General features: G+C 39.1%; 1 protein-coding gene across 1 annotated transcript in view; it reads left to right on the forward strand.

Annotated features, from left to right (window-relative positions):
* LOC122793178 (guanylate-binding protein 1-like) overlaps window positions 1-26,725 on the forward strand; it is a 2,019,684-nt gene that overhangs the window by 863,970 nt on the left and 1,128,989 nt on the right. The window contains exon 6 of the mRNA XM_044061040.1: window positions 89-276. Coding sequence (XP_043916975.1) covers window positions 89-276 — 188 coding nt within the window. The remainder of the gene's footprint in view (window positions 1-88; window positions 277-26,725) is intronic.

Consider the following 26,725-nt stretch of genomic DNA (forward strand, 5'->3'; position numbering starts at 1 on the left):
GGTTACTGTTTATAAAGTCAATAACATGTCAGTTTACCATTCAGAAATGAGTGCCATCATACTCTATGAGTCCTTAACTGTAACAAAGATTTATAACTGAACTGACAAAAATCATCCAAGTAAAGACAAAGACCATAGAAGAAAAGTGTAAAAATTATGCATCTTTTTTTCCTGACTTGATCTGGGCTCTACGGGACTTTACAAATGTCCTAGAATTAGAAGGACAGAAGTGTACTGCCGATCAGTACTTAGAATATGTTCTGAATTCATTCTCAGGTAAGTATTCCAATATTTTGTCCCATATCCATGTAAAAGCACTGCACCTAGAAATATAGCACATGTTTTATTCTCACAGTTCATGTTGAATTTGACCAGAACTGTATATAATGAAAGTTTACAAAATTACCAAATCAGCCTTCAAATTCCAGTTAATAGTGCTATATAAAAGTTGTTGCATTATATTTGTGGAAGGGAGAAAATTGTTAGTGTACATACAGAGATCTGTCAAATGTTATAGTGTTATGTTATGCCACCGTTTCCTTGTAGTAATTATCACACTGACAAGAAAAGAACAAATCTCTAAAAATGGTAAAAAAGCAGTACTTTGATTAATACAAGCCAAAATATTGATGTTTTTTTGCTATACACACACACACACACACACACACACACACACACATATATATATATATATATATATATATATATATATATATATATATGGATTCCCTTTATAACCTCGAAATGCTGAAATATCGAATGTCAGTATCTCGAGACTCTAAAACCGAATCCACAAAACACTGACAAACAAAAACCGCGAAACCACATAACCGAAAACACCGTACACACTACACTAAACATACAACACAACACCCACATCACAACATAAGCAAAAAAAACCACACATACGCAACTCACACACACATAAGCAGGCCCGCCACACCATCCCTACTTATATATACTAACTCCGAGATCGCACAAACAACACAAAAGCTCACTCACACACGCACATTCTCCAATCCCTCACACACTCTAACTCCCACTCAAAACCCTTACAAAACACTCACTTACCTGACATAACACCTACATCCACACACGGCACCACGCACCACCAAAACACAAACCCGGACGTTACGTAGCGTAACTTCATAACCGCAAATTCGACATATATTCGAGATATATGAAATTCGCGATTATGAACATTCGCTATTTGTAACATTCAACTTTATAGCTTTGAGATACTGAAATTCGACATTTCAGTATTTCGATGTTATAAAGTGAACCTATATATATATATATATATATATATATATATATATATATATATATATATGCATGTACAGGGCTCAACCCCTCTCTTTTCTGTTGGCATGAAAGCTCTGAAGGGCTTGGCACCAAACTTGTCTATTTAGTCATCTCAGCTGTTAGTTTGGGTGCATAGAAGGTGCTCTGAAGCTTTGGAAACTGGCCGGCTGTTGTAACCCGTGCAGGATATAACTCATATAGCTAAGGCTACTGAGCAGGGATTATTAGAATATCTACTGTTGTGGTAAACTGCACTTTATTTTTACTTACTTTAACCCCTTTACTGCTGAGCATTTTTAGATCATTTTTAGATCATCTGTCCCTAGAATGATGGCTACTTTTGGCAATTGTTGCTGCTTGTGTGTAGAAGCCTGTGTCTCCTAAAAAGTCCAACATTTATTCATGAAATTTTCAGGAAATATTACTGGCTTACCTGTCTACAAAATATGACTGAACTGGGCTACTACCCTTAAAGGCAAATGTGCAGCTTCACATTCAATTTTAACAAGAACTTTTACTGTCATTTGTATGCTTCAACATATACAAAGAAGGAAAAGTTACAGAAATACACATAACGTTTAGGCCCTTTTAGGGGGTAAAAACTGGACCATGAAACAGGGGGCAACTGGGGGTTAAAATTGGACCATAAAAGAGGGGGTGACTGGTGGCTGAAATTGGACCATGAAAGAGGGGGGTGGCTGGGGGTTAAAACTGGAATACTGTGAGTTGAGGTGGCAGTTGTGTTCACATGCAGGAGCACCACCAGGTATAAATGATTATTTGACACCAGTGTGTATTCTCACATAGATCTTAATGGCAGTTCATCTATTATTAGTAGGGTTCAGAGTGAACATTATGATCTATTGATGACTGGCCAGGTATCATTTGACCTGTATAATTTTTTGTCTATTGATAATCCGGTAATGCCAACTATTAATGGTCTCCCAAAAATTCATAAAGATATACATGAACCACCAGTGAGAATGATTGATGTTGGACAGGGCTGGTTAACAGAAACAATTTCTATTTACATGGAGGACAAGCTCAAACCTATTCTTAAATGTGCACCAGCAGTTTTAAGTGATACTGAACACTTTTTTAATCAACTTTACACAACTGTTAGTGGATTGAATGACTACTCAGGCCTTCTACTAGTAACAATGGATGTTACCACTCTTTTTACGGTCATACCTAATAGTTATGGCATAGATACAGTTAGATATTTCTGCACCGCAACAGTGACTACATTAATGATAAAGTTTCATTAATTTGCACTTTGTTAGAAATAGTGTTAGAAAACAGTGTGTTTACTTTTAATGGTGAATTTTATTTGCAAACACTAGGCATAGCTATGGGCACAGCATGTGCCCATAGCTATGCCAATATGGTGACGGCTTTCTGGGAAACTGAATATATATTCACTGACAATTTGTTCTCTGAAGACATTGTCTGTTATTTTGTGGTGAGGTTCTAGTGGCAAGTTTGACTTCTTTTTGCATTGGCTTAATACAACAACAGGTTTCTTGTTTTTTACTGCTTGCGCTTCTAACAGTTCTGTTGATTTTTTAGATATGTGTATTTCATTAGACAATAATGGGAGTTTGCAAACAGAAATGTTTAGGAAGTCATGTTGGAGGAACAGTAAACTGCACAGGACTAGCATGCACACAAATCACACCTTTCGTAATGTATTGAAAGGGTCATTTTTAAGATTCTTCAAGGCTGCATACTAGTGATGTCAGGGTGAAGAAGCATTATGCTTCAATTAGTGATGAGTTTTTTATGAGGGGCTATGGTTTATGAGAGGTTACTGATATCTTAGAGCAGGTTAAAGGCTTGCATCAAACATGAGGGAGACCTTACTTTTCTGGTAATCCACATAGCATGAACAACAAGAGGCAAAATCCTGGTTGTTTGAGAACTGGTCTCACCTATTCCAGTTAAGTGAATGATGTCTGCAACATTATTAAGAGAAACTGGCTGAGTGTGCTGGCCCATGAAAGTATAAGTAAGTTTATTAAGACAAACCCCAGTTTTATTTTAGGAATGCAAAGAATTTGAAACAGAGGCAGTTTTTTAAAGGTAATTTTATATTAGAGCCTCATGTTAAATCTTCAAGAGTTGGTACACACCCTTGTTGTGGTTGTAAAGCCTGCTGTTTTATCTCAGATGTCCCTTATTTTATTCATCCTGTTACTAATATTAGGTATGATTTTAAGTTTTATGCAGACTGTAGAAGTACAAGCTTGGCATATTTAGTGACTTGCACAGATTGTCCCAGTTTTTATGTATGGATGACGACTCATAGTTTGAGAGAAAGGGTGTTGCAGCATGTTGAAGATAGGATGAAATTTAGTATGAATGCTTTATATAAGCATACTAATCTGCATTCTGACCATAGCTTTCTCTTTAAAGTGCTTCAGTTAACTACTAAAAATACTAGAGGTGGGGTCCTCCTTAATAAAACTGGGGCTAATGAACTTAAGTGGATTCTAACTTTGCAAACAGATAGGAATTATGGTTTGAATGAAAACACATCACTTTGACCTTATTTAAAAGGATGCAAGATTAAGCACTGATCTGTTACCATATTATTTAATAGGACTTGATATCAGTTGTCTTAATTGTGAATTCTGACTGAATGTTTTTCATTTTCAGATTGTATTTAAGTTGTTTCTCATTTTGTTGGAATTTAGTCTGAAGAAGTGCTTATACACGATAGAGCTTACATTTGTATTTAATAAACATTTGTCGTTTTAGCTGTGCTGGTCATTCCTTCTTGCTTTTGCTTTGTGTTTTTTGCTGGAAGACCTTTGGTTATGGTGGAATTTATAGTTTTTCTATGGTTAAATGATTATTTGTCCATTACTCCAGCCCTCAAGTTAAAAGCATTAGAGTATTGAAAATATGTTAAAAATTTGTTTTATATGTTTTACTTTTTAGTAGTTATACATATATTCTTTCAAATGTGAATTTTTTCATATATATTTTTATTTGTGGTCAATATATTCAACCCAAATGTTCTTACATGTGATATTTCACAATTGTATCTTGTGTATTTTAATTTATTTTAACTTATTTTACTTTGTTTTTACCCTGTGTAACCTACCTTGTCTTACTGTGTATTTATCATGTTGTCCCTTTAAGACTGGAATGGTGATTTATCATGGCATTTTTTACTACCAGTAGGGTTGGTTTTAGTTCTATTTAAGAGGGATTGTCAGTGGATTTTATTATTCTGATGAAGTCTCTGGTGTAGGAGATGAAAGTGCTTAATCAATAAACCTTATATGTGTACTTTTGGTCATCTTGGTGTTTGCAGCCAGCCTGGTTGCTTTGTTTAGTACAGTTGTTTGCTGGGCTTATCCATTTTTTTGTGTTATTACTGAAGTCAGGGGTGCCATAAAATGCTGAAGGCTGGTGAGGTGGAGGGCAAAAGGGGCACTTTGTGATCTAAAAGGGCAGTTTTTTAGATGTCTATTGCCATAACAGAATCACATCTGTGACACAAGATGTACATAGTGTCAGTAGCATAACTATGGTGGGACAAGAGGGGCAATTGCCCTGAGTGCAAAGTATTGGGGGCATGATCAGCTGATCCTTATTTTTCTTTAATGCAGTACCAGCTTTTAAAAGCCGGTATTGAATTTGTGGTCAAACCTGAGTGCTGTAGCGCTCAGTGTGTGTTCTAGACTGTAGCAACTGTTTGCTCCATTGTAGTAAGCAGTTTACTGCAGTTTAAAAGTATTTTTTTTTTAACTAAAACCTGAATGGTATAGTGCTCCATACAGACAGGGTATAAAGAGTAGCAACTGTTTTCTACATTTGTGGCAAGCAGCTGGCTACAGTTTAAAACAAAGATTTTTTAAGCTAAAACATGAGCACTGTAGCACTCCTGCAGGCATGGTTTAAACTGTAGCAATAGTCTGCAACATTTGTAGCAACCAGTTTGCTACAGTTTAAAAATATTTTTTTATTGTTTTTTTTTTTCTAAAATAAGAGTGCTGTGCAGGCAGGGTATAAACTGTAGCAACTGTTTGCTAAATTTTGTAGTAAACAGTTTGCTGTAGTTTAAAAATAATGATTTTTTTTTTTACTAAAATATGAGTGCCATAGCGCTCTGTGCAGGCCAGATATAAACTCTAGTAACTGTTTCCTACACTTTAAGAGAAGAAATTATTATTATTATTTTTTTATGTAAAATGTTGAAAGTGAGAGGGCACAGAAGTGGACCTGAATGTGTGGAGCAGGAGGGAGGGTGTGCGTGTCATGTATCTGAACATCTAGTTTGTGTGTCAGTAGAAAGAACTCCTTTTTTGTTTTGTTTTTTGCTGGTTCATAGTAATTTTAATTGCTAAATTAACAGTTTGTATTCTATGGGTGTCTGCCACTGATCATCCATCTCATCAGTTAAAACTTTTTCAATAATTCCATAATTCCAAATTAGATTGAATGTTGCATTTCCACCAGAGTAAATGACTATATGTGGATTACTTCTGTCCTGAAGTTAGTTAAGAGCAGCAAAGTTATGAAGGTCTAAATGTTACTATATATTTTTGTTCTAAGAAATGAGTTAGAATATTTTTCGTGTACTTTTTACCACTATTTTTATATTCATTAGCAGCTGTAGCATGTATACCTTTCAGATTCATATTTGAATAGTAGGTCTAATTGTTTGTGTCTTTCGGCTTTTCCCCGGTTAGGGGTCGCCACAGCGGAACTCCAGTCCGCTAATGATTGGTAGTTGATTTTTACATACCGAGTTACCAGCCCTGATGTACAATCTTCAACGAAGGTACGCCCATTCGCGCATGTCTCCACACAGAAGACGCTCTAACTGAGAGTCGAACGAGACAACGTCTTATTGTGAGGCAGCAACACTACTGCAGCACCACCGCCGCAGATAACTTTGTTAATGTTTTATGAAAGGCCACCCTTTATATATTGTATTTTTAGTATGAAAACTGAGTATATAAATTTATGTTTTTTAATATTTGTCAGTGACACTTGGTATATTTGCATTTTATGGATGCTTCCTTTTTACTTTAAGAGAATTAATAGCTAATTAGTCACAATTGCCCTTTGGTATAAATGAAATGCTTATTTAAGGAATAACTTTGTGACTCTGAAGAAAGTCTTGTAATTATTAAGGATGAAAGTGCTTAACCAAACCTTCTAAATAAACCTATTTTATCTTACTTTGCTACTCTCTATGTCATCTTTATAGCTCCAGTCGCTATGTGAGTTGTTTTTGGTTAATGTTTAAAATTATCCCAGAGTTTTAACCTTCATTCCCCTGTTATTTTTGGCTTTTTCCAAAATTCTGGATGAAAGAAATTGTTCATTATGGCTCAGAAACACTTACATAGGCTTTTACATTGTAACCATGAGGTTGGGCAGCCAGAAAAAAAGATGATTTATCACTCAAATCGTATTTTTCTGGGTGCCTGGCCTTATGGTTACCCTGGAAATGCCAAAGCAAATGTTTCTGTGAAACTGTTAGTCTTGCAGCTGTTTCATGGAATATCAGGCAGCCCCGCCCCATGGTTCTGGTACTCATGTGTGTTTAGTACCTTCTTTTTATTTTACTTTAAAGAGATCCGATACACATTTATTTTCGGCTGAGTTTTTTTGTAAAAGCTGCACTCTGTCATTCTGGCCTTAATTATACCCTAATTTCAAATGACAGTATCTCTCTACTGTTTCAGAACATTCCTATAAACCTTAAAGGACAAGGGGTAATCCCACTTTCATATTGTTTTGCACAGCCTAATGGCTTTAAAGCTGGACAAGAATCTCATATACATGATAGTTAAAGCATTTAAAATATGTATAGTTTGTGATAACATTTAAAAATAACAGAAAATATTACCTTTTCCTAGAAAAATGGTCTTATTTTTTTAGTCCTCAGTTCATAAGAAGATATCAGTAATATGATTCAGATATATACTGATTTTGGCAACTTAAAGTAATGTAAAATGAACATTTTGTGTGACATGAATACTGATTATTTCTCTAGAGCTGATGCTTCTTTTTTGGTTTTGAAAATACTTGCTTGGATTAATTCTCAGAATCTTCCTGATTATAATGCTAACTCTGAGATTTTAAATTGTCTTGTAATTGCAGTCACTTGTTCTGTTGTTAGGAATCCTTCACAAGTATTTAGAATCATTTACTCATTCTGGGTTTCAGCGACTGCGATGGTGCAGTGGTTAGCGCTGCCTCACAGCAAGAGGTTCTCCAGTTCGATCCTCGGCTTTCTGTGTGGAGTCTGCATGTCCTCTCTGTGGTCGTGTGGGTTTCCTCTGGGTGCTCCGGTTTCCTCCCAAAGACATGCTGTAGGTGGATTGGACACACTAAGTTGGTCCTAAGCATGGGTGCGTGCCTGTGTGTGCCTTCTGTGGAAAGTTGGGCGCTGGGCTGGCAACTCGACACCGTAAAACTCCACTGCCAGTCATGAGCGGACAGGTGATCTCTTGTGGCGACCCCTAACTGGGAAAAGCCGAAAGAAGAAGAAGACTCATTCTCGGTTTTCAGGTGAATTTGCAGAAATCATTCTCTTATCACCTCTTATAGAATAGTTTTCCTGGGATGTCTTTTAGGTGATGCCCTAGGAAGAGCATATCTTCCTGCAGACAAAGCAAAGATGTTCCAAAAGTACTTCACGAGTTTTACAATTGAAACCATGGTTCTGCCAGGGAATTTCCCAGGATTCTGGGGGCACATGGCTTCTAAGATTCTTATGAGTTTCTTAGCCAGACATCACATAAGAAAAATTCAGTGGTACCCCAGGTCAGTCTGGACTCAAGATCTACATCCTTTATCTTTTCAGATCCCTATGCTGGGGTTTATCAGAATGGAGGTTCCTTGATGGCTAGATCACTTCTCTTGGAATCCAGATTTGCAATTCTCCCTTCCACCTCCTCTTCAGTCTGGTACTGTAGATGCTTCAGACCTGATATAAGGTGTGGTTTCCAAAAGAGGAAAAATGCAAGATCTGTGAAACAAGTAGGACAGACAAAAGTACATAACTATCAAAGTAATTATGGCAGTAATAAACACCTTGAAAGTCCTAAATCATCAGTGGCCACCAGGACCTCTGTAAGCTTTCATAGACAATGCTGCAGTGATGTGGTGCATAAACAAATGGGAACTAGATCTTACCCTCTTTACATACCTTGTCTCTACAATGTTCATACATTCCATTAGAGCAAATCTTTGTAGCAGTCAAGCAAAGCAGTATGAGGACTGATCTGTATGAGTGGAAGCAAACTTTACCCTGGGGTCTTCCAAGATGTTATTAAACTTAGTCTTACTGCAGATAAATATCCAGAAATGAATGCTGCTATTAGTTTGAAACCTATTTTGATAAAGAAACAAATGCAATATAAATAATGAAGAAATGATTGTAAATTAATAATTATTAATATTATTTTATCTTAATGAATTCTATTATGGTTGAGATGTCACATTATGAAATATGTGACAAGGTTGTGTCATGTAATTTTAAATTGTGATATAAATGATTAGAATTGTTAATTGTATATGTTGCACTGAAGAAGGGCTAAGCCTGAAGGCTTTGCATGATTGCTTTTTATGTTTATTGTTTTAATAAATTGATTCTTTGAAGTTTCTTGGCCTGAGTTTTATATTTGGTTTGGACTTTACATTTCTTAATGCCAAGTTCACCACTAGTTTGCTCCTTTTTTGATTATTTCTGATGTATTCCCAACTCTATAAGGAGGTATTTAGAGAGGACTTCCAAGAACCTGTTGGTAGATGATTAGCACTCCCCCATGGTGAAAACTACAGTTGTGAAAAAAAAGCAATAAAGATATCAAAGTGGATAGAAGTCAAGTTACTGATTTATAATTACACTGCCAAGATGGCAGCAAAAGAAGAAATGTGGAGAATGTAAAATAAAATTATCAGGAAAAGGAGAAGAAAAAACTGCAGCTGGGAAGAATCTTACAGCAAAAACAGTTCTGGTTTCAACTTTGTTATAGGATATGGTTTCTGATAATTTAAAGGAAAATAATTTAAAAAATGCACTCAGAGGATTTTACAATAAACAAATGATTGAATGAATATATACATTTAATTTACAAAAGACTGGAAAACATATAAGAAGCTTCAAGTAGCTATTCAGATGAGCTGATAAAATTTGAAAACTCTGAATTGAAAGAATGAAAAGACTGTCTGAGAGTAAGGCTTCACAAAACGAGCTGCTTGAAAAAGTAGTAGCATTAGAATACAAAATGTAGAGAGAAAAACTGAGATTTTGTGCCATACTAGAGAAAGTGGAAATGGCAAACTAAATTTATGAAGGAATACATAATCAACTGGACTGGTGTTCCAGAACAGGATTTATTAGTTGAAAGGGCCCACTGTGAGTATTCTTCAAACCTAGACATCAGAAAGCAGCCAAGGATTTTTTAATAAAGATTCAATCATGCCAGCATAAAGGTGATTTTGACAAAATTGGGTCATAAAGGAAACATATTAAAAATTTTAGGTAATACAGTGTTTGTGGAAAATGGTTATTCACTGTACACCAAGCAAGAGAAGCAAGTTTATCACAGAAATCAGGGATTATCAAGAGATAATTGTAAATTTTAAGCTGCTGTTTTCAGCTGTCTTCAGAATACTTTTGCTGGAGAATCAAAGACATTTTTGGATGCAGAACAGGCTAAGGATGAAATAGCAAACAGAGTGAGTCAGCAAACAGAAGGAAAGTCTGCTTCTCATTCTTCTGACAGTAACAAAGTCCACAGAGAGAATTTGTCAGTGAAACCTTTTCCATTTTTCCAATAGAAATGCTTGAGCAACAGAAAAAAAAAGAAAGCACAAGACCTGACTAGAATAATCAAAAGTACTTTGGATTTGAGCCAGAGACTGGTGTTGAGAGAGTGAGGTGATTAGGAAGAAGACCAACAACTTTGTAAAATGGGTATAGCCAAAATTTTATATTTTGCACTCAGATGTCATTATGCTGCCTTAACCACCCTTCTGTCATTTTAAAAATGTACTCAGCTCTCAAAATGTTGCCCCTGTACACTTCAGAAAATTATACACTATTTTCAGTTGTTGCTAATTATAACCATGTAAAGGCTAGGTTTAGAAGCACATTCTTATCATGTAAGCATTATTTGTATAACACTATACAGTAGACACTAATATACACAGTTCTAAACAATCTGTGCTGTTTGATCCATAAAGTTTTTAAGGTATGCTCAGAAAAATTTTACTTACCTGGGTACACTGAGTATGCCTAGATACACCCTTGGTGAAATTAATAAACACGTGACTATAAAGCATCAGTCTCAATAAATATTTAATTAGGCATGTGGACATTTTCTTTACTAGGAAAAAATAGCTCAGAAAGGTTGGAATTTTGTTGACTGTGTTTAACTGGTGAGTAAACTGTAAAGCTTATACCCTGCTTCATATAATTAATATTTAGAAATAAACTAAAGGGATGGAAGAAGTATTAGAAAGTAAAACAATTTTTGTTTTTAATATTTGTAAAAAACAAATTAATGATAGAAATTGCATGCTATATTTTAAAGCGGTTTTGTATAGGTTGCAGTCAAATATAATTTAAATATGATATGGAGGGTGTGTAATCAGTGAATGTTGTATATACTAGACATATTAAAGCAATAAAATATTTTTAGTAATTATAACATATTCAGGATTAACAATGTAAGAAGGTATGAAAGGCTAGGAAAAAAGCAAAGTTAGTATAGATTTGTGATCTTGGGCTACTAGGGTGGAGGGTGGAAAGGTATATAGATCACATTTTATGCAGAATTATAACTGTCTCCCTTGTTTTTCAGTGATGGATATCTACATTAATGCCCTTGGATTAAGCTTATAAATAATTTTATACATCAAATATATTCGAAAAATATGACAGTATGATGAAAGGCATGGGAAATTGTAGATCTGATGTCATGTTCATTCCTTCCTGGACCTGTGGGTTTCAGATCTGACCTCAGATGTAACTCATCTGCTTTCCAAACTCAAGATTTCATGCTCAAGCTTCACCCCTCCATCCCGTAATGTCTCCTTCCCCCAGAATACCTCACATCCCATTTGCAGCTCACCGAAGAAGCATTGAAAGTTTGTTGGTCCAGTTCGTTCTGTTGCAAGAGTTCTGTAAGTTGGTTTCTGACATTCTTTTGATTGGCCTTCCTTCCTCTCCTCACACTTCTTTTCATTTCCTACACATACACAAACACACACACACACACACACACACACACACACACACACACACACACACACACACACATATAATCCTCCTTTTGTAGTTAGTAGTTTTAGTGAGTTCCTGTGGGTTTCTTCTAAGTTTACCAATCTCTCTCTCACTCTCTCTCTATTCCTCCTTTCAGTCTCTTGTCTTTCCTCTTGTCTCTATCTGGTTTATCATGGCTTAGAAGCCCAATAAATCTTTGGGGTTTAAAAAATGCTCATCCCGAGGGCACAAGATTACCTTATCTGATGCCCACAGGAAGTATGTTTACTGTCTAGGCCCAGTGCATCTACATAGCTCCTGTGAGATATGTGGGGGGTTCAGTCTGCATGTGTTGAAGACCTCAGCAACAAACTGGTGTTGAAGGGCTTGCTTCCTCATTCCACTCCTTCAACACCTTCCACTTCAGGGGCTCAAACACCCATTAGAAAATCCAAGGAGAACAGAGAACACAGAAAGCATTTCCCTGAGTGGTCCTCCTTGGAGTTGCCTAGAAAGTCAACAAAACCTTCGGATTTGAGGTTGTCAGATCCGGTAATTGTGATCTTCAATCCCTCAGCTCTCCATGCTCCAACTGTCTTCTTGGCGCCGGGTGTTTCAGCTCGGAGTCCTCCTACCAAGAAGGCCACACTCAAGCTAGTGTCCAGACCACCTTCTGTGTCCTCCTCCATCAGGTCTACCTGTAGATTGTCTGAGTGCAAGGTGAATAGACTAATGAGACAATTTCTCAAGGCACAGATTCAGATGGGTGTACTGCCAGCTCCATCTCCTTCTGGATTTGTAAGCAGCCATTCCCCTTTTTGTCCCATGGCTCCTTCTCTGATCCAACTCCCTGCTTCGAATTGTTGAATTCAATGGCTCTAATAACCAAGACGTCAGATCCAATAGTGGTTTCCACTTTGATTCTGTTTCCCTGAGGAAACCTTGGAGCCAAAGCTTTGATGTCGAGTCCGGGGGGGGGGGGTTGACTTTGACTCTGAGGTTTTTAGAGTCTTGGCGTTCAATAACTTTGCCCTGACTTCCTCTGGATGGCAGGGGTTTAGGAGAAGTCTGTTCCGATGGCTTCGGCTCCAGAGGGATGACTCTCAGATGCTCTCAGGTCATCTGTCTTCAAAGTGGTGGAGAGGGTTGTTGCTCATCCTAGGGGATTCCTGGTTCTCCCGCCATCATATCCAATCCCCACCACCATGGAGTCAGTCCTTGAGGTCTCTTGTATTTCACTGGGACAGCCAGTGCTGAAAAGCCCCCAAACTCTTCTCACTCTGGAACCCTGTTTTTCTTCTGATACCTCCACTGAGTATCCCACCAAGGACATTTGGAAGAAGAGGTGTAAAAGGAGACACCTAGATTCCTTACAGGAATCTGTCACTACAGACACTGACTTCGAGGAAGAGGAAGGATCCCCCAGATATCCACCTGATGATGTCTCCTTTGCAGACACTGTAGAGCTCTTCCAACAGAAGGGTGGATAGTCCTCCCAGAGCCCTAACCTAGAGGAGTCAGTGCTCTTGGAGACTTTTGGCACTGTCCCGTCTACATCCTGTGTGCCTCCGTGGTGGACCCTCTTATTGAGTTAGTTCCCACCAGGGCATGGAAGGATCCAGACAGAGCCCATACCCAATCAGGCTGACAAGATACTAAGTGCTCCCTTGGACATATCCCACTGGACTAAAGGGACCACTGTAGATGCCATGGTTGTCATGGTAGCCACCAAAAAGGAGCTAGCTCAGGAAAACTCCATTGTCCATCCCCCTAATAGGGAGTCTGGGGCTTTGAACAGGTTCACCGAGAGGAATTATGCTTCATCCACATTTGCTTTATGAGCATTGAACTATTTGTCTCATTTTACCAGGCTACAGAGGGACCTGACCAATCAACTCTCTAGCTCGGAACCTGAGTCCATGCCTGAAGAGGAATGCAAGACATTTTCCTTCAAAATGGTCACTGTCTAATCGATATCTAATTCATCCATGAGGCTGATTGCCTATGTGACTGAAGGCACTTCTTGGTTCACCAGTTCTTATACTGCCATTAGGCGTCGTGCCTGGATGTGGCTGTGTGACTTTACGGAAACATTCAAAGCATCATTTGTCAGTGCACCCTTTGATGGTCCATCTCTGTTTGGCCCCCCCAGTTCGTCACACACTCTCCCACAGTGAGAAGGATGTGAAGACCTCGTCTGCCATTGGAATCCATTTTTCAACTCCACAGAGATTCTTTTCCAGGAGTCAGCATGGAGGGGAAAAAAACTGTGGTGTGAAAATCTAAAGGTCCTTTACAAGAATCTCAGGGAGACTTTTCCACCAGATGCATGGGGGAAACAGTTACAGTGGTAAGCACTGCCCCAGGGGTACAGGGGGTCTGCAGAATCAAGGGTCTTGGGATTCCTCCTCAGACAGACCCTTTCAGTACTCTTGAAGGGTTGCCTGACTGTGTCTGGAGGCAGTCGGTGGGCACTTATCCTTGCACCCAAAAGCCTGGATAGCCATCACAAATGATCAGTGGGTGCAAAGGATCATGTCCATTCCATTCTTAAATCTTCCCGAGCTGAAAATGTACCCCCAAGATGTGCCACCCAACCAGAGGGAGGCAGCAGCACTAGAAATTACAAAGCTGCTCCAAAAAAGAGTCATCCATGAAGTCCCCCCTAACCAACTCAGATCGAGCGTGTATTCAAGGTTCTTTTTAGTACCAAAGAAAATGGGGGACCTAAGGCCAATTCTGGATCTATCATCCCTGAACAAATCAGTAAAAAAACTCAAAATTCAGAATGGTCAAGATCAAATCCATCTTATCTTTTCTGGAGATGGATGACTGGATGTACTCAGTAGAGGTGAAGGTTGCATACTATCATATCAAAATGGAGAGGTGCTACAGATTGTATCTTCATTTCAGGTTGGGAGCCAGTCATTACCAATTCAGAGTGTTTCTGCTTGGTCTCACCACAGTCCCCAGGGTGTTTACCAAATGCATGGCAGTAGTTGTAGCTCATCTCAGACTGCAAGGATTCCATGTGTTTCCATATCTCGAAGACAAGCTTCTGACTGCTTCAACCAGGCATCTACTCATTCAAGCCAGAGATTACCTGTTACAACTAGCTCCCACTCTGGACATAACTATAAACACACAAAAATCGCAGCTGAGTCCTGTTCAGCTAATACACTTTATTGGAGCTTTTTGGACACAACCAGAGCTATAGCTTTTTTTACCTCCAGACAGGGTGTCAAGTCTGATATTTCATATCTCACAAATCCTAGCAATCCCATCCCCTCCAGTGAAACTAGTTCTAAGAGCTTTAGGTTCTGTGGCTGCCACAGTAACACTACTGCCTACAGCACACATACATATGTGAATCCTACAGTGGACATTATCAGTTTAATGGCCATTACATCAGCATTCTCTGACTCACCCTATAAAACTGTCAAGGGTTTGCAACAACTCTCTTCTCTGGTGGCTCTATTCCCCGGAAGTCAGTCACTGTTGTCCCTTCATTCTTCCCCCAGCAAACACCATACTGACCACTGATGCCTTCCAGTTGGGCTGGGGGACATTTTCTGGGATGAATAGTCCAAGGAACTTGATCAGGAGACCAAATTGCATATTAACATCTTGGAGATGAGAGCAGCTCTTCTAGCATTGCAAGAATTACACAGCTTTCTTCCTCTGGGGACCATTGCAATTCAAATTGATAATATGTCCATGGTATTTTATGTGACAACCCTCCACTGGAGAAGTAATCAAGGAGCCTCAGTCCTCACCACTGGCACCTGTGGAGGGACATTCACTGGGAGGATAACAGATACACACACACAATATTTCCAGATGCATTTTCTGTTTCAAGTGCAGTTTCGGTAGAGCACACAGAGACCACAGTCAGTCTGGGGCTGATTTCTGTCTCTTTCTCCAGATCCCCAATAACACTCCCAACTGGCACAGCTATAGAGTTGAGATCTCAGCTGAGTGACCAAGCCAAAATCTCCAGCATCCTCTCTATCCAGCCAATGCTTCTTGTCCCTGCACAAGTAGCTCACACACACACACACACACACACACACACACACACACACCTGGGAAAGCCTGGCACAGGTTTACTAGCTATGCCCCCTTCTGCCCAGACTATAAAGTAGTTTTCACTGCCGCCAGTCACTCCTGCCAGCTACCTTAAGGCCCTTAACAAAGGGTGTCCAATTTTAATGTGTAATAGTATTATTAACACAAATGGCAGTTTGACCAAGCGCAGGGCTATTAGGAGACTTCCAAGATAGCTGCACACTGAGTGGCAGCTTGTTTCTAGCTCTCCCAGTTTGAAAACAGAAACTGAGCAAGGAAGGCCAGTAGACTTGTCTTTATGGGCAACTTTCAGTAACGGGCAAGTAAGTGCACTAACTGGATGCCAAGAATAAAAAAATACAGATCATCTGGAAAAAAATCAGCTACAAAATGTGAGGACAAATCACTGACTGGGGAAAGTTCTGCAGCTGTTCAGCAAAAAGCAATAGAACCTTCAGACATGACTTCCATTAATCTGCAGGAGGATATAAGACAGCTGCATACAGACCTGGTTAAACTAAACAAAACATTGATGGATTATATCAACACAAACAACAAAAGGCTGGAAAAAAATTGAAGAAGCTTTAAACAGATAGCCAGATAAGATGATAAAGCTGCAAAAATCAGAGGTTGAAATGAAGAAAATGCTGGCTGAATATAAGACTGTTCAGGAAGAGATGTTTTAAAAAATAATAGATTAGAGGAAAAATCTGAGCTTTTCGGCTATACCAGAGAAGCTGGAAGCAACAGACTGCATTAATTTTATGAAAGCACAAATAAGCAACTGGACTGGTATTCCACAGCAGGAGCTGTTAGTTGAAAGGGCACATCATATGAATGCTTAAACCTAGCTATAAGAAAGCAACCTAGACTTTAATGGCAAAGATGCAATCCTACCAGCAGAAGGAGTTGATCTTGACAAAACTATGGCAGAAGGACAAAATACTAAAAGTGGGAGAGAGCAGAGTGTTTGTGGAGAATGATAACTCACTGTACACCAGGCAGAAGAGGAGGAAATTCATTCCACTATTTAGGGAATGTCGAGAAGCAAGTGTGAGATTCAAACTGCTGTATCCATCTGGCTTTAAAATATTCTTCTCTGGAGGGACAAAATCATTTTTTGATGAAGTGCATGCTAAGGAGGAAATACAAAAATGTGTTCAACAAAATGTCAGCTGTGAAACAGAAGGAGATTCTGCTTCTTGTTCTTCTGGTAAAAAAAAGACCACAGAGAGTGACTGTACCTGTGAAATCTTTTCCAGTATTTCAATGGAAAATGTTGGAGAGAAGAAAGGGAGCATGAGAGTTTACTAGAATAATTGAGAGTACACTGGAAATGAAGCAAAGGCAGGATTTGGGCGATGGAGAAGAGAGTAATAAAACCAGTAACAATGTGGGATTAAACATGACAGAACAAGAAAATATGTAAATATTGGACTTTTTCAAAATTTCTTGGCATTAATGTTTGGAAAATGCTTTGGGGAAGGGAAGAGAGGGGACAAAGCTAACTGCAAGTAAAGAAAACATTTTCTTTTTTTTTTTTAATAGTACTGTATTTGTGGTGTATGGTTTTCTTTGCACGCTATTTTTAAGCGTAATGGGGATTGTAAATAGATGCTGTTGGTTTTTTTTTCTCCCTGCTTCTCTCTTTCTTGTTGTACAGTATTGAGAAATGTAGGCAATGCAATGTAAAAAAAAAAAAAAGAAAAAAAGGCCAGGTTAAAAAGGCATGGTAAAGTTAATGTGCTTTTTTCATTTTTGCATAGGGAAATGACTGTATTAAGGACCTTAGAGTGCTTAGTTTTAAGAGAGAGCAAGTAAATAAAAAATAATATTGAATATTATGAGTTTTTCTAGCAAGTGCATGTATACTTAGTAGCAATTCTGCAGCTGATCTTCATGTTTCCATCGAAACAATCTGATAAAGAGAAACTGGCTGTCTGGTTCTCATGTCTCCATGGAGACAATCTGATAAAGAGAAACTGGAGACAGCCTGGTGGAAGGAGATTGGCTGAGGGAAAAGAACAAAAAAGGAAAGAGAAACTAGCTAGGACTTAATGCTCTTTGAAGGCAATCAGGGGTTTTCCTAGCTGGGAGGCCTTTAAAGATAAGCCAAAACCAATTAGACTTGAAGTTAAGTTTTCTCTATTTTTATGCAATGGAGATACTAATATAAACAAGTTCTTTTTTTCTTTTTCTCCCTTCTCTCTTTTTCTTTGTTCAGTTTTAAGAAATATATCCACTGCAGTGTAAAAAAAGTGTAGTAATAAGTTGTAACAGGAGAAACAACAATAATAAATCCAGCAGGTAAGCAGGAAGAAAGTTAAGGTTGTAGGTAATATAATGAAAAGAAACAAGGTATAATTAGATTAGTGGCTAGAAGAAGAAATGTGTAAGTGCAGGGACTTCAGAATTGAGGGAAAGTAGAGTGAGAGTAAAAAGTAGAGAGGGGTGAAAGCACAAGGGAACGTAGGTCAGAAGAGGGAATGGTGCAAAAGAAGATAGTAGTAAAGGAGGAATGTAGTGAACTAGAGGGAGGGTACAGAAAGAAGAGCAGTTGGATAGAGTAAGTTATAGAAAGAGGAAAAGGTCTTACAGATCAGACTTAGTGGTGAAGTGGGTATGTGGAGAGGGAGGGGTTAAGTAGGATGATAAGAGGTACATAAAGGGTTGTTATGGAGGTACACTATCAGGTCATGTTTGAAGTTAGGAAGGGAGGTATGACTTCTAATATGGAGTGGAAGATTGTTCCAGGTAAAGGAGATGGAGTGTTTATAGAGTATTTTACCTATGTTCTTTTTGGGTTTATAGACTTGTAGTAAGAGTTTATCAGAGCTGTGCAGAGATCTGGGAGAGGTGTACCAGGAGATCAGGTTGGACAGAGATGGACAGTCAGAGTTTGAATTAAGAATTCTGAAAGCTTGAATCAGCTGATATTTGGTCAGAAGGTGTGGGAAATTGAGCAACTTTTATTTTACATTTGTTAATCATTTTACATTTGTTAACCAGGGGAGTCCGGCTGGGCAGAGGTTCATTTTCAGCGGAGGCCTGGGGAGAAAAGCCTCACATACAATAAGATACAAAACATAAATTGTTGACATGACAATAGAGCTCATATACTAGTTTAAATACACTATACATTCACAATAGAGCTCATATACTAGTTTAGTTATGCATACACAATTTCACACATCAAATAAGATACAAACATAAATCATTGACCTGACATTAGAGGACATACAATATTTTAGCTATACATTCATACTTTCACACAGTCTTGGTGGTTGATATTATTGGCTAGTCTGTACAATTTCTGTGGAATCTTGGTTGAGAAACTTTACATAGTAGTAAGACAGAGTGTGTTCTTGACATAAGAATAGCTGAAGTTTAAGCCTAGATATATGTATTCATTGTATAGTTCATTCTTCATTGTTGGCAATATTGCCTAGTAGCACTGCTGGAGGTTGAAAATTGCAAGAGTGAAGGAAGAGAGGAGAGGAAAGAGAGTTAGAGGGAGGAGTGAAAGATTTAGTTAGCTGTTCAGTCGGCATTAGACTGACTTTAGGATTGGGTAGGAAGAAGAAGCTGACACTAGTACAGTGAGTCGATCACCCAGGGGAGAAACATGGGCATAGCCAGTTTCCTAGATAATGGGTTTTGAGGAGTTTTTTTTAAATTGGAGGGGGGGTGAGGTTGAAGTTAATTGACTTAGGAGTGAATTCCAGTTATTGGCAATGGAACAGGCAAAGAGAGATTTACCAGCTGTATTTCTGTGTTTGATGACATTGACTGGATTTTGATTATTGGATCTTAAGTTGCGAGTGGAAGTGTAGGGATGAATTAATTGCTGGAGTGCTAGGATGTTTTCTGGGAGGTAGTAGATTTTGTGCACTATTGAGAGGTGGTTGAGTAAGAGTAGTTGTGGTAACTCAAGCCAGTTGAGTTGCTGAGGGTAGAGCAGTGATGTGATCTATAGGATGCATCAGTGACAAATTTTGCAATCCTGTTATAACAGGATTCCATTTTGCTTAGTTCGCTGTAATGTAAGTTAGTAAATACTGGGGAGGCATAAAGCAGGATAGATAGGAGGTGTGTCTTTGCAATAGTGGCTTTGATATGTTTGATGAGGAACTAACTGTTTGTTCATATAAAGGAGACCCAGCTTTTTGTTGACTTTTTTATTGTTTGGGCTATGTGTATGTCAAATTTCAGGCTGTTGTCAATTTCTACTTCTAGGAGTTTAGTGTGGGTGGTTGGGCTGATTATTATGTTTTTCTTTGATTTTATAGTAAAGCTGCTGTTTGTAGGGGGAGATGTTCCTGGACTAAAGAGAATGAATTTTGTCTTTTTAGGGTTTAGTATCAGTTTGATTTTAGAAAAGCAGGATTCTATTTGTGAGAAGTTGTTTTGAGTTATGGATTGGAGCTCATTTAGGGTGGAGGCAGCACATATGATAGTGGCATCATCTGCATATTGTACTATTGAGGCTGAGAGATGAGCTGTAGCTATGTGGTCAGTGAAGAGAGAGAACATCAGTGGACATAGGATGGACTCTTGTGGGACGCCTATGGCTACTGGTAATAGGAGGGATAGATGACCTTGCCATAGGACTGCTTGCTGTCGATTGGATAGGTAGTTACTGAACCACGATTTGGTGGGGGGGGGCTTATGTTAAGGGTAGTTAGTGTGTCTAGGAGCATTGAGTGATTAACCATATCAAAGGCTTTGGATAAGTCTAGGAATATGGAGGCTGTAAATAGTCTGTTGTTTCTATGATTATTGACAATATCAGTGAAAGAGAGTAGTGCTGTTGTGGTGCTGTGGTGGGGTCTGAAACTGTGCTGTGATTTGGCTAGTAGGTCATTTTGTTAGAGGAATTTCATTAATTGAGAATGCACAACTCTTTCCATTACTTTAGATAGGGGAGAAAGAATAGCTATAGGTCGGTAGCTCAGTTCAAGTGATTTGCCTCCTTTATGCAGTGGTATGAAGTGGGATATTTTCCATAAGTTGGGAACTTTACATTCTGATATTGATCTATTAATAAGGATGGAAACTGGGTAGGCTATTACTTCTGATGCCATTTGAAAGAAGTCCGCTGGCAGCTTGTCAGCTGCTAGGGTGGTTGGTTTCAGTTTTTTGAGTTTAGCGATAGTATTTGTAGATAGTGGGTACAGGGAGAAGTTAGGGAGGCAGTCTAGTAAGCTGGTATGGGTGGCGGTGTCTGTAGATTTGGGAACATTAGTATCATTTTGGTTGTTGGCTAGGGCTTAGACAGTTTCAGTAAAAAATTTATTAAACTGAGTGGGGATGTTATCATGGTTAGTTGGTAATACAAGTGTGGGGGTGGAGGATTTTCCTGGGTGCAGTAAGTTGCTTATTGTAGCCCAGAATTTTTGAGGGTTATGAGCGTGTTTTTCTTGTATGGATTTATAGTAGTTAGTTTTGTCTATTTTTATTTGTTTTTTTTACTTTGTTTCTAAGGTCTTGATAGTTTTGTTTCAATGAAGTGGTTTTGACTTTGTGAAATTGTAACCAGAATTTGTCCCTTTCTTTCATTAATGTTTTGGTATCTTTTGATAGCCATGGGGCATATTTGGTTTTGATTCTAATGGTTCTAGAGAGTGCATGCTGGTTTAGAATCTTTAGGAATGTTGAATTAAAGTACTGTACAGCTTTGTCTATAGGTAGTTGCTTTACTGGGGTCCAATTGCAGTATTTCAGTGCATTGATAAATTCAGCGGGTTTAAAAGATCTTTTGTTCCATAATACCCTGAGTATAGGTTAGTGAGTATGGTGTGGTCTATTCCTGATTATGTAGGTTGCTTGGTGGTCACTCAGACTCTCTGGAAGAAAGCCTGCTTGCTGTGCTTGAGTGGGGTCAGATAGCAGAATCCAGTCTAGTATAGACTGGCATTTGCTTTCCTTGTCAATTCTAGTGGGGTCAGTTATAATTTGGGAGAACCCATGAAGGTTAATGTGGGCTGTGGGGGTTTGGCTGGTGCAATCAGACCAGTCAATGTTAAAGTCGCATAACAGTATGGTTTCTTGTAGGAGACAGGTGGACATCCAGTCTAGTAGGCTTTCTAGTTTAGTAGTGTTATTGCCTGGTGGGATATAACCCCCAACAATAATTATTTGTTAGTCTCATGTTGCACTGAAACTGAAAGATAACATCGCTTTTATTATGTGGTTATAAAATAATTTAATTTAATTTCAACTATTTTTCTGAAGTTTTGCAAGTTATCCTTCTATGTGCCAGTTCCCACTGTTAAAATAAATACATTTACACAGTTACAGTAGTTTACTATGGATCCATCTTTAAGTTGAGTACAGCATATCTCTTCTATGCACGTCTGTACACACCATCTTGTATAACATACATTTCTAATACATTTGTAACACAAGCATATGAATCATGTTGATATTCACAAATGACATATGATTATTTACAAAATTCCACCTAGCTGTGCTGGCAGTACCTCCTTTTGTCACATGGTACATCAACAAAAAGGGGGAACCATACGTTCATGGGTTCATAGGTAAGTACTAGGCTATCTGTCCGAGGGCATTTATAAGCATAGCCAGAGTTTGTCAGTTTTCACCACCCCATTGATTAATTAACTTATCCTCTGTCAATTAGAGACAATGAAGTGATCCCAGGGGTGTATTTTCTATTACCCATCTACTCGTCAAGGTTTCTCTTGAAGAGTGTTAGTGAGGGGCTCTGCCTTATGTAATTTGGAATTTTGTTCCAAAGCATGGGAAGTCTCTGTGACTTGAATCTATCCCCCCAGCATGTTCTATTTATTGTTGTGGTGAGGTTTAGCTCACTAGAGCGTGTGGCTCGCAGTGACTTGGATTTCTTTAGGTGGAGCATGTCCATCAATTCTGAGTTGGACATGGCTTTGTAAGTCAGGCAGAGATCACCTCTGAGTAAGCAATATGCCACTGAGTACAGCCGGAGTTTTTTCAGTCGGACTGCATAGGGCATAATATGTTTGAGACCAGTAATCCTCTTGGTGAGGTACTTTTGTGGTCTTTCCAACTGTTGGAAGTGTCTTGTGAGGTACATCCCAAATGGGGCATTGTACTCTATGATGGGTCTAATGAGTGATGAGTAGAGTGGCACTATAACCTCTTTATTTCTAGATGTGAACCCTATAGTAATTAGATGGGCCGCATAGAAGGATTTCCTAACTATTTTGGCAATATGATTGTCAAAGGAGAGATTACTATCTACCTGGGTCCCCAGATCTCTTATTACCTATTCTGTATTAAGGGGGCTACCACCTATCTGGTAATTCATGGGTATTTTGTTTTTCCCAAACAGGATGGCTATGCATTTTTTGGCATTTAGCTTGAGGCCATGACTTTGACACCAGGTGTCCGTCTCAGTAAGGCCCTTTTGGAGGATGTCCGTGTCAGCCGGAGAGTCAATTATCGCTCCCAGTTTGCAGTCATTGGCGAACTTGGTTAGCCATAGTCCTCCTGTGTTTGCCTGTACTTCTGAGAAGTATATGCTGAACAGTAGGGGTCCCAGGACCGAGCCTTGTGGGACACCACTTATGACTGGTTTAAAGTCAGACCTGGAGCCCGCTATTCTTACTATGTGAGTTCTGTCTGTAAGCCAGTTGGCAACCCATCTCATGACGTAGGGGTTTATGTTCAGGCTGGTGAGTTTTTCTGTAATACCCGAGTGGGGAATGGTGTTGAAAGCCTTGGTGAGCTGAAGGTAGGCTGTGTGAACCACCTTTCCCTCATCTTTGGCCTTGGTGACTGTCTCGAAGAAGTCATCCAGGTTTAGTAGGCATGATCTGCCCTTAACAAAGCCAAACTGGTTCGGATCAAGTGTTTGGAGGTTCCCAATGTCTTTGTTAATGAGTTCCATGATGATGTGCCCCATAGCCTTGCAGACCAGGCTAGTCAGGCTTATGGGGGCAATAGTTACTAGGGTCAGTTGTGGCCCCCTCCTTTGTGGAGAGGAATAACTGTTGCTGTGCGCCATTCTATGGGCATGTAACCTGTGGAGATGCTGATGTTGAACAGTGTGTTTAGGTGGGGGGTTAGTTCGTTCTGTAGTTCGTGCAAGACACAGCCTGGGACACCATCTGGTCCCAGTGATGCTGTGTTTTTGGCTTTTGAAAGGGCTGTTTTCACCTGTGCATCTGTGAGTTTTGGGACACTACACTTTTCCAGTATTGTTGTGGGCCCTTTTGGAGGTGAGAGGGGGGTGAAGTTTGCACTGAATCTATCTGCCAGGATGTTGGCAATATCAGTAGGTTCAGTATATTGTGTGCTATTTTGCACTAGTTCAGTGCATATCTGCAAGTTGCCACTTAGATCCTTAAAATAGCTAAAGAAGGCTTTGTGGTTATCTTTTGAATCCTTTACTATTTTTCTTTCGACGTTAGCTTTGGAACCAGATCTTACCCACTGTGAGAAGAAGTAATGAGAGCTTTCTAGTTGCAATGTACATTCTATCAGACTCCTCCATTCTAGCGGTCAGGCACAGCAAATCTATACTGATACCTCACGAGTGGTCTCTGAACCAGTCAGTGGCAAACATAATCTTCCACAAGAGGGGATCAGCCTTGCTGCAACTTCTTTGCCTCTTCCCTCAACAACAAATGCAGTAAATTATTTGCCTTGATCTCTTCTCAGGAACAGCCACTGATAGATGCTGTAGTCCATGCTTGGCCTCCTGGTCTATTCTATGCATTTCCGCTATTATCCCTGATTCCGAAATTCCTTCAGAAAGCTCATTGGCTGTAGAGCAAATTAATCCTCATTGCTCATTTCTGGCCTCACTAAGTTTGGCTCACCTTCATTTGGTCTCATCTGCTTTGTCCACCATGGACTCTGGAACCTCTTCCAGGCCTGTTATCCCACCCCTCTGGACAGATTTATCTGAATCTTCAAGGTATAAGATTGATCCCATGGTTTCTCCAGTTTCACTGATGGCTAGACATTCCAGGCTTTCATCCCCATTCTGAGAACTTCTGATATAATCTCTCAAAGCATCTACTAGGATAAGGGCAAATGGAAAAGGTTCAATATTTGGGCTCAGCAGAAGCTGATAGATCCTTTTATGGCTCCTGTTCCTGCAATTCTAGATTTCTGGCCTTTCTCTTCCAGAATGGAGGCAGCTATTCCATGGTGAATGTTCAATTGGCAGCCATTTCGCATTTCGACTTTCATAAAAACTCTGCTACTCTAGCTTTTTCTAAACCATGTACATTTTTTTTCATGGTCACCTTTTTACTGTATCCCCCAGTCAAGGATCCAACCCCTCCTTAGGAATCTTACTTTGGTTTTGCAAGCCTTGGTTCTTCCTTCCTTTGAACCAGCAGCTAAAGTGGGTCTGAAGTTTCTGTCCTGGAAAACAGCTTCTCTGATTGTTATTACATCAGCAAAAAGAATTTCTGAGCTCTGAGCCATCTCTGTTATCCTTACTTTATCTTCTGTAAGCACAGACTTTCCTTACGGACCAATCCATCCTTTTTTTACCTAAAACGGCCACAGAAGACAATATAAATCAGTTCATTCATCTTCCAGTTTTCTTCCACAATTTCCATAATAAGGGAGAATACACACTGCATCTTCTGGATATTCATAGGCAATTCCATTTTTATCTGGACAGGACAAAATCCTTCAGAAAATCTGACCAGCTGTTTATATTTATTTCAGATGTGAGGAAAGGTAGAGCAATTACTAAACCTCCTCTGACCAGATGGTTGTGAGATTGTACCTCCTTTGTTTATTCATCAAAAGGTATGTCCTTGCCAAGGCACATCAAAGCTCATTCAACGAGATCAATGGTGACTTCTCAAGCCTTTTCTTTGAGAATGTGAATTGATGATATCTGTGCAGCTGCCTCTTGGTCAGGATCTCATACCTTTATTTCTCATTACAAACTAGACATCATTTCCAGGAATAGAGTTGCTTTTGGTTCTATTGTGCTTCAAAATATAATTCCATAAGGGCCACTGTAGGTTCTGTGTGGCTGGGCACTCTGTCCCACAGGTCAAGGAATGAATGCAAATGACAACATCAGATAAAAGAGTCATGTTCTTTCTATAACATTCCATCTGTGTTGAACAGTTTCATTCTTCCTCAACCTCCCCACCCTCCTTCCCCCTGACATCTTTTCTATGTAGACCTGATGGAGTTTGTCTCTTTCAGGAACTGTATTTCCTGTAGTGTATGTGTTTAGCTCCAAACCTTTTTCTTCTTCTGTATCTAAATAGATATCTTTAGCTGTATAATTTTTAGCAAACTCGATCTGAGGTATTCTGGGTGAAGGAAGCATTATGGGATGGAGAGGAGGAGTTTGAGCATCGAATCTTGAGCTTGGAAAGCAGCTGAGTCAGATCTGAAGTCGGATCCTAAATCTACACGTTGAGGAAGAATGAAAATCAACAAGACAGATGGAACATTATGGTAAGAACATAACTCCTTTTTTTCTTATATTTGCAAAGTTGATCTCTGTCTACATTTTATTTTTCCCACCCATCTGCTGTGCTCTTTTTGTGCTTTTAAACTTGATGACTTTTGAATTGCCCTCCACCTACTATAAATCTGACTATGGACACTCCTAGACTCATATCATCAGCTCATTCTACCGAGAATCAACTTGGAATCCCCCATCTTGTAAACTTGAATTGTCTTCTGTTTCCCACCATTGCACTTACTAAACAATGCACTTCATTTAGCTGCTTTTACTGTATTTCTGCTTATTCATACTTTATTTGGATTTTTGGAGCCTGTTCTTAAAGTGTTTAACTGCATTTACTCTGCTGTATTTATTGCTGCTTGTTAGTAGCCTGATTACATTGCAACTGTTAAGCTAAGCCTCTTAGTTCTAATTCAAGCAGCTGGGCTCCAAACTAGTTGTCTTACATTAGGAAAGTTTGTGGTCTACACTCTTTTGGCAGAAAAAGGTAGCTTATAACCTTCCTGCAAGAAGCTTACATTCATAAGTGCATACATGGCCTATTATTTCACTTAGTAACACACAACACATCCACAGAATCAACAGGCTATTTGTTGTAAGCGTCTTCCTGTTGATGTTGACTATTGGTCATTAATTCCTTTTCAAGAGGTAGAAAA

Source organism: Protopterus annectens, chromosome 1.part0 (assembly GCF_019279795.1).
Source record: "Protopterus annectens isolate FY-2018-M chromosome 1.part0, PAN1.0, whole genome shotgun sequence".
NCBI classification, from domain to species: Eukaryota; Metazoa; Chordata; order Ceratodontiformes; family Protopteridae; genus Protopterus; species Protopterus annectens.